Source organism: Octodon degus, unplaced genomic scaffold, assembly GCF_000260255.1.
Source record: "Octodon degus isolate 3935 unplaced genomic scaffold, OctDeg1.0 scaffold00015, whole genome shotgun sequence".
In the NCBI taxonomy this organism is placed as follows: domain Eukaryota; kingdom Metazoa; phylum Chordata; class Mammalia; order Rodentia; family Octodontidae; genus Octodon; species Octodon degus.
In genome coordinates, this window is record NW_004524591.1 from 18,857,057 (window position 1) to 18,866,215 (window position 9,159).

Sequence of the window (9,159 nt, forward strand, 5' to 3'; positions counted from 1 at the left end):
AGACAGAGACAGAGACAGAGACAGAGACAGAGACAGAGACAGACAAACAGAGAGACAGAGAAAGAGAGAGAGAGCTCTTAGTTTCTTTTTCTGTTTTGTTTATAACCACAGATTTCTTTCATACAGTGGCCAAAAAGTGACTTTCTTTTACACATGGTTTTTTAAGTAGAGAAAGAACTGGCGAAAACAATAAAGGCTATCTGAACTTAGGCAAAATCTTAAAGAGGAAAGAGCTAGTGCCTAAAACTAAAATAAATTGTCCCATAAATAAAATTGTCCCACTCACCCCAGAATTGAAAAGGGTCAGTTTGAGCCACTACGGGAACCCTTATCAATCATACTTATTGGGAAGTAGGAGTAACAGTTTGCCTTCATGAATAATTTCAGGTTTAAGAGCAATTTTCTTGTGTAGTTAAGTGATTTATTCATCATTAAGGCTAAGTTCTGAAGTAGGCTTTTTTGTTTTGTAGTTTGGAGGAGAAAGGGAAAAGATTTGAATATGAGTTTTGTATTACTTTGTCATTCATGTTATTCAGTATGTAGTTACTTACAATGCTACACTGAGTGTTCCAAGTGAATTTAGACATGAGAGTGATTCTTTAATACATGTTTCCATTTTTAAGTGACTCTTCGAACTCTATACTTGCTTCTCCAGGTGATAAATACAAGTCTGCAAAGTCAAGTTCATATTGCAAGTGTAGATTCAACTTAATGACAGCAACATTAAATAGCCTTCTCTGAGTGCATGCCTTTTTTTTCCTAACATTTCCTACATGGGAAATATAACGTCTGCCAGCCACAAATGAACCCTGGCCAGAGAGAGTATTATTTATCACAGTTTTAAAACTGCTTATTTTAGATACCATGATGTTTATAGGTTACTTTTATCAAGAGGAAGCACCTTCAAGTAAGCCTATCTATTCTACAGTTGTATTTGTAGACAGTGGGTGCCAAGAACATTGTTCTACAAAGCTGTGAGCATGCTTCTGTGAATTACTATATAAAGTGGAAATCTGAGGCACTTATCTGAGTAAGGAAAAAAAATCCATATCACCTTAATATGGGAGAGGAAGATTAGAGACTGAAATTCTTCAAACGAGTTAAAAAAAGAAAACCTTGTCAAATGAATCCAGTCTTATCCTCAGTTTCATTGCCTCTGGTCTCCTTGGGTGCCATCTTTTTGCCAGTAGAGGGTCAGCATGTGGGCCCTGGCATTCCAATTCCAGTAAACAGGGAGCAGGCAGAGGGATGTGTTTCACTTTGAACATGTGGAACATTTTAGGAAAATCCGAGGGTAGGTTCTTCAGCCTGTTCTTCCTGCACTTGGAAGCCACTGATCCTACCTCATAATTCTCCTCAGTGTGTCTGCCCTTCCTAAAATTCACTAGGCGCTTAGTCTGTAGGAGAAATTGTGCTAGGGGTTTTGCATCTATTACTTCATCTAATCCTCAGAACAACTCAAATAATTTTGTACTGTCTCTGACCTTACAGTAGAAACGAGGTTAGTGAAGCATATCAAGGTTAGATGATTTGTCTAGGGTCACACAGCAGTATGGGAAGGGGAGTCTCACTTACATAAGCTGCTACAGCAGCCTTCACCTAAAGGGTATGACTCTTGAGTTTGGCCCTTAAGTTAAAACCTAATCTCTTCAGAAAGGCCTTTGTAACTGTGAGGGCTACACTGAAGACAAGCTATAAATTTTTAGATGACCCCTTTAAATAATATGCTGAACATCACTGGGAGATGACAGAACAATTTGCCACTTTCATTGTTGAAAGTGTATGGGGTTTTGAATTTGTATTCTTTTGTATCCTGAACATGGCTTTCATTTGTTTCTTTCCAGAATGAAGTTTCCATGTTGAAAAATGAAGTAGCCCAACTGAAACAGTTGTTATTAACACACAAAGACTGCCCCATAACAGCCATGCAGAAAGAATCACAAGGATATTTAAGTAAGTGGCTATTTTCACTGTTGTGTGTGTGACTCATTTTAAGCCAGCAATTTTGCATTGAATTTTACTGTGAGAGCAAAAGTAAAGTGTCGATTGTGCTTCCAGGCATATATACTGGAATTCTTGAATGAATGCCAGACTTGTCTACCAAGAGGATTTCTTTTCCTTGACCCCTTCCCAACACCATGCTCACCACCTCCTGATAATTTCTGGCTACACTTTCTCTGGAATTTTATATTGTAAAAATCCTACCAAATACTGCTTTTGCAGTCAGAAAGAAAATAGTCTGGTGGAAGCCAATTACCAGTAGCCTATCCATCATCTTGAGAAATCCCTGGGCTGAGAAGCAGGCATTGGATGAATCATTTCCAGTGCCTCTGGGCACAAAGTATTACTCTCTAGTGACCTATTCTCAGTTTACCAGTGGGTAAAATGGACCAGTAGGCAATGTCTACCCTCTAGAATGTCAATAAGTTAAATGTGAGTTGAGTAGGGGATGGGGGAGGAGCAGTGATTCTTGGCTGAAGGTCAATTTATTTTCAAATAATTTTTTAGATTGAGCAACACAGATTCTCCCACCACATGTAAGTATTTTTCCACATTTGATATATGGATGGCTATCTGAAAAAACAAGATGGAAAGATCACATTCCAAGACCAAACACATCTAATCATCCTGCTGATATAGAAAGCATGACTTTGCTCAGAACTATAAACCTGAAAGTCATAGCCTTGTGACTGCAGATTAAAGTGAAGCTTTGAAATTAACATCCAGAAGAAAATGTGTGAAACCCTTCCATGTCAAGCAAATGTCTAGTGCTGACCTTTTTCTGAGGAGTTTACAAGTCCACACAAGAAAGAGCTACATTGGTGTGTGCTTGTGTGTGCTTTCTCCTAGGTCCAGAGAGTAGTCCTCCTGCCAGTCCTGTCCCAGCTTGCTCGCAGCAGCAGCAAGTCATCCAGCATAACACCATCACCACTTCCTCGGCGGTCAGTGAGGTCGTAGGAAGCTCCACCCTCAGCCAGCTCACTACTCACAGAACAGACCTGAATCCGATTCTTTAAGTGCATGGGTCAGACCTTGCCTCCAAGAAGAGTTGTAGCATATCATGCATCCTTTCTCTTAAGGGCATTTTAAAAAATTCACTCAGACCTGGAAGACTCCTCAGCCCTTCAAAGACTGGCTTTCATTTTTATAGTTACTATGGAAAATGTTGTCTTTTATACTTAGTTATATAAGAAAAAAGGGAGTTATGCAATTAATATCTATCAGCTTGGGAAATGCTTTGGTGCTTTCCTCCAATTTTCTGGTACCAATTACTTGTTTATAAGCAGAACCTTTTCTGTATATAGCCATGGTTTCATTCTTATCAGTCCAACCCTTTGCCTGAAATAACAAATCTTGTTAAACTACAGCTTTTAGCCAAAATGGGGCATACCTAGATGTCACATGAGCCGGATCCAAGATAACTGGGTAGGAAATCTGATGATGTCATAACTCATGTTGAGTTTGTGCTGTGATGTCACCAGAATCCCAGATAGACACACAGCCTTTCCAATAACTTTTTTTTTCCTCTAACTACAAAAGATGATAAGATCCACCAATGTCCTAATATGACCACCAAGCATCTCACCACTCTCCTCCGCTTTATCCACTTGTTATGTCCAGTGTCCCTCTCCATTCCTACTTTATACCTTGGGCTCCCTGTTGACTCTTCATTTGAATTATCTTCTTCCCCACCCCCGTTAGCATTGCATGTGAAGAAGAAAATAATGTTAAAAGAAAAGAAAAGCAAACCTCAAAAATGTAGACCTAGCCATTGCTTCGCTTGCCTGTAACCCACAGCTGGAGTTCATTCAGTGCTTGCTTTTCACAAAATAGTAACCAGGAGATGTTTAATGTGCCTGATTTAATGTTTTTAATAATCAGAGCAAATAAAAAGGTGGTTTAGTTATAGGTGAAGCACTGTTGATTGCCAGCTGTGGAGACACTAGGGAAGGGAGCTTTGTAAGCCCTGATTGTGAAAGTCCAAATTATGATGCGGGGCTATAACATCACACCCTTGAGTTACAACTGGTTTTATATGGCCTGTCCATAATGTTGAAAATCCATGTACTATATAATAATTCAGAAGGGCTCTATTCACTACACAGATTACATTGTTCAGTCGTCAGCTGCTAATAGCCTAAGATTTATTATTATTTTTTTTTTCTTAAGCCTATGAAGCCAGCCCTGCTGTTCTGGTGGGTGGAAGCTGACCGACTCCTGGAGAAACAAAGAGAGAAAGCAAGCCCAGTGCTCCTGTAGGGTACTTCGGGCCCCCAGAACAGTACAGTGCTCTTCGACTGCTGGCGAAATCCCCTGGGTGGGGCACAGGCTACTCCATTTTTCTGAATAATTTTGATTTATATTTTCAGCAAGTTAATGTGGACTTGCCCATTATAAAAAGCAGATAGGACCCAAACCACAGTCGTGCCTCCGTGAAACAAGCCATTCTCCTGTGCTAAGATTTCAATATCATTTTCACAATAATAGGGGCTAATGTTCCTCTCTTGCAGTTTAGGCAGATGCTGGTTTCATCTCCATTTGAACGCTTGACCTCCTAACGTGGGTGCCTCTGTGTGTGTGTGTGTGTGTGTGTGTGTGTGTGTGTGTGAGTGTTTATGGGTTTTAAAAGAACGGTATTTTACAAAATGGGTCGCTTTTATAAGAGTTTGGAAAAGGGAAGGATTTTTTTTCTCTATAAGAATCTTATACATTCTATATAAGAATCTATTTTGGAGGGAAAAAACAAAAATACAGGGGCCTTGAAGCATGATTTTTATAACTAGTTTCAGTTTTGTCTAATAACTTACTTTTAAATCAGTATTTAGCAACAATCTTTCCATGTATGCAGTGCTTTGAAAAGATTATTTTGAGTATTCAGTCAAATTTAGGACTTGGATATATGGTCTAAGGATCAGAATTAATGTAAAAAAGAAGAAAAAACAAAAAAAGAAAAGTCAAAAGGATTTTCTATTATATTAAACACAAACATACCATTTTCAAATATTTTAAATACTGAATTAATAAGTTTTTTTTTTTAATTCAGGCAGTAACCAAATGGTTTAACCTAATCGGCTTCCTGTGAAATACTGAAGAGTTGGCTTTGAAAAGAAGTTAACATGTGTATCTCTGTTTTGAAATCAAAAATAATTTTTTCAGAATTCATTCCTAGGACCACTTGTGTGTCCCCATATACCCCAAAAATGGGGGGAAAAAGGTTAATTGAAGTGGTTGTTTGGGTTTTCTAATTTTATTTTTATTTTATGTTTTGCTTTAGATAAACAAAAATTTCTCTTTACTGCATGCACAGCACTTAATGAAAGGGATTTTTTTAAAAATCCACTAGTAGTATCAGAATATACAAGGAGTGAACTGCCACTAAAATTATGATTTAGTTTACTTCTGTTTCATTTCTTGATTGAAATATTTAGTTGTTAACCTGAAAACCTTGGCAGTTAAGAACTTGCCCGAGTTTTCTTAATTCAGCAACTTGACAGTTTGACTGATGTGCATTATTTATAGCTCAGTTATGTCTGTTTTTTATGCTAAGTAGGCAAACCAACCACACACGTTAGCAAACAACGCTCAACATATATAATTAGGATAAACTACCTTTTTGTTATATCAGGGCCTGTAGGTGTGTTCATTCACAGCACGAAAGTACAGCAAATGAAAGGTGCCACCTGGTTGTCAGTTCTTGAAATACTGAACAAGAAGATTCTTTGGTCAAATCCAACACTTGGCCTAGCAATATTAGAGATTTCATCTAAAAGTCTACGTCACAGGATCTACCTGAAATTACCTCCTATATTTCTTGACTTACACTTTTGGCCAATCTTGAAGAACATCTTTGAGCCCGTTCTCCTTTCCCAGTCAGTGTATACTTTTGCAAGCCAGCGGTAATGGTCTTGGAAGCCCTAGTGCTTAGGAGGGAAGGTCCCTCAGGCACTTCCTAGCCAGCCCTGTGTGTGGCTTTATCTGTGTGGCTTTCTTTATTGGCAGAATCTGCCTCTGAAGTCACTGCCAACCTGCTGGGAAGTCAAACTGTGCCTCCCCTGCCTTGCGTGCTGTGAGCCAACAATTTAGGTAGTTTACCTGACAGCACTGCAGTCAGGAGAATCCTCACCTAGACGAGGTGTCTGCCTCTTTGTTGTTTCTCTTGGACACATTTCCCAATCCATGATGCTGCAGGTATGATGAAAAATCCCGGTCATGGACGAAGAGAGTAATTTCAAAACTCGGTGTTAGGTCAGATGTTTTCCCTTCACACTCCTACTCGCCCTACTCCTACCCCGGCATCAACGTGTGCAAGTCCTCCTCTGAATACAACTTGTGGGACGCAAGCAGTGTGTGTGCTGTTCAGGTATATGTCACAATGACAAGGATGACTTGCTAGGAGCACACGCTCCTCAGAGCCTGTGTGGTCAATGAAATGAAATGGAGCGCATACCCTGGGAGCGAGGTGTCAGCGGTGAATTTTCAGGTGGTTGTTGCCTGTCTGTTAAGTAATTCTTAGTGGGTTAGTGGAGTTTGTCATTAAAATCATAAACCAGCTCCAATAAAAGACCAGCCTTTGGCCGGGGGGTTTTAAGCATCAGTAATTTCTATAAAACTAAGTCACCCAGTTAGGATAGAATGTGCTTCTTTCTAGTTAATAAAACCATCTAAGAAATTATATATGTATGTATGTATGTATACAGTGGAATTCAAGGACCAAAGCAAAATTTGAACAGGAATCTATTAATTTAGAATTTTATAAGATATTTATTAATAAATGTTATTTTTAAACATTCCATTTGAACAGTATTCTTCTGTAGGTTCTACTTGTTTTTTTTAATATTAGTCCATATTAAACTACTCTAGTAGTGCATACTTTCATTTTTTCAGGGTCTCAGAGGGCGATTCTCCATCATCCGGTGGAAATGTCTGCCTAGCTCTCTGTGCAGAGACAGTTCAAGGATTTTTATTGCTCTGTGAGTTATTTTTAATCTGCATTCTAAACAGGTTTTTTTTTTTTTTTTTTAAGCATGGATTTCTTCTTCTCATTTTAAAGTAAGCTCTTTTATTTAGGAAGCAGAGTTCAGCTAAAGGGAATCAATAATTATAACTGGAACAGCTTTCTTACACAAGATCAACTCCATCTCTGCTTCATTCTACCCCCCTCCCCGTTTCCCAGAAGGCCTTGCACTACCAGCTTCCTCGAGCTTCTAGTTCCTTCCCTGTAATGCGCAGTAGCTTTAAGCCATTCACGCTCCATTATGCAGTATGCTGGAGAAGGGAAAGGAAACAACCCGTTTAAATTTGAATAAAGCCGTGCCTATGTGTACCATAGCCATTTAGGGTCTCTTTTCTGCTTTGAAAATAATTTATATTTTAAAATTGCACTTTAGCTTTTTTGATCCCTTTCTATTTGCCTTGTTCTCTTTTTAACCTATCCCCTGTCCTTCAACTTGCCTTTGCTCCCCTCTTGCTCCTCCGTCCTTCCTGTAAGGCTTTGAGCTACATCATTTACGATCCTTTACAGAATATTTGCACCAGGTACATGTGTGTGTGTTCACAAGGAGCATAGCTAAGACGTGCTGCTCACGTCAGCCTAGGTGAAGCTTGCTACAAGAATGTCAAGAAGAGCCAGTACACTATATGGTTTATACTCTTTATCCCCTTGTTCATAGCATGTTTGTTAAAAATGTTATATTATGCAACAGATGTGAGGCAGCAGCTAAGCTCTACTTAAGAATTTTTTATCTCATTCTCCAAACCAAAGTGTCCTGAATAAGCCAGGAGACTTCTTTTGTGCACCGTGGTGCAAGTTTGACAGTTGTCCTAGCCATAGTCTCTCTGAGGCTGCTGATGTCCCAGTGCCCCTTTAATTTTATTCCTAGGTCTCAAAACTACAATGTGGCCTTGTACTATGATTAGGGACAGCACCTTTATTTTACAATTACAAACAAAGGAAGGATAAGAAGACACAGGAGCAATAAACTTACATATAAAACCTAATACCAAAACAAACACACGAGGACATTTAAAAAGCAGAAAACCTAGCTCATCATGTTGTGAAAATGAAAAGTTGTGTATCCATTTAAAATATTTTACTATCTCTTGTGGAGTTTTTCGGTGATGTAATGCTTGTAGCCAAATTGTTTAAAGAGTGTTTATATTTTTTTTCTTTATAAATAGTCTATTTTTGAGAAAAAGAATATTTAAGCAAAGCTGAAGAAGGGGGTAAAGCCAAATTGCCAGCAATTGTTAAAAGATGAATACTCTCAAGTGACACTCTGATACCTTTCCAAACTTATCACCAGAAAGGAATCAATAATTATCAACTGCTATATTCAGACCAACTTAGAATGTCTAGCTTATTAGAAGCCAGGATCTAGAAAGCTCTTCCTAAGCCATTTAAGGTTTTCTTACATCAAGCTTTATATTATAGAACTTTATAGGATTTTTTTAAAGATAAAATCATTTAGCCTCAGGACTGAGAATGTGGGCTCTGAATAAATTAGCTTTAAATACATCATTAAAATCTTCCGCACAATAAACTCATTAGATTCTAGTTTCCTCCTTTGGAATTTCCAATGCTACCAACACTGCAGGAGACAAAGAAAGGTATCAGTGGAGTCCAAATTCAAGGGGTTTAAGAGAAAGAACCCTTGTCAACCAACCAGCCAGTAGACCAGACCTGCTCTCCGTTTTCCTTCAAAACTCCACTAAGCCCCACCTGCCTCCCAGAGAGAGGAGGGCTGCCTTTGAAGATTGTGTGGGAGAAAAGCTTCAAGTGTCCTCCCTGAAGAGAACAGAGGGTCGGGGTACCTTCTGAAAAGGCCCAGGAAAAAAAGAGGCTCTGTTCAGATGCAATGTTTTAGGACAATTGTAAAATAAATATTGTCCAAAAATATAATTGAAAAAAAAAAAGTTTAGCACTGTGTAAAGTAAGGGTTTGACTGAAGAAGCCTCCCAAAAAAAGGTGCTGTCACTTTAAGTTCTGGACTTGGGGTTGTTTGTCATTGTATAAACAGCAAAGCATCTGTGTTTGTTTGTCTATTTGTAAAGCAACCACCTTCCTATTGGAAGGAGAAAAATTGGGGGTACATACATGTAAATATTTGCTGCAGCATTTAATATGTTTAAATTTATGTTAAGCTTTTTGTTGCATTGTGA

At 38.6% G+C, this 9,159-nt stretch overlaps 1 protein-coding gene across 4 annotated transcripts in view; it reads left to right on the plus strand.

Annotated features, from left to right (window-relative positions):
* Positions 1–8,872, plus strand: part of Creb5 (cAMP responsive element binding protein 5) — a 421,895-nt gene extending 413,023 nt beyond the window's left edge. For 3 of the 4 annotated variants that reach the window (XM_023709868.1, XM_023709869.1, XM_004626507.3), the window contains 2 exons: positions 1,845–1,953; positions 2,851–8,872. In XM_023709868.1, coding sequence (XP_023565636.1) covers positions 1,845–1,953; positions 2,851–3,017 — 276 coding nt within the window. In that variant the 3' untranslated portion in view covers positions 3,018–8,872. Of the gene's footprint in view, positions 1–1,844; positions 1,954–2,508; positions 2,820–2,850 lie in introns of those variants that run through there. The other variant, XM_023709870.1, reaches the window with a different exon arrangement.
* The last annotated feature ends 287 nt before the right edge of the window (positions 8,873–9,159 follow it).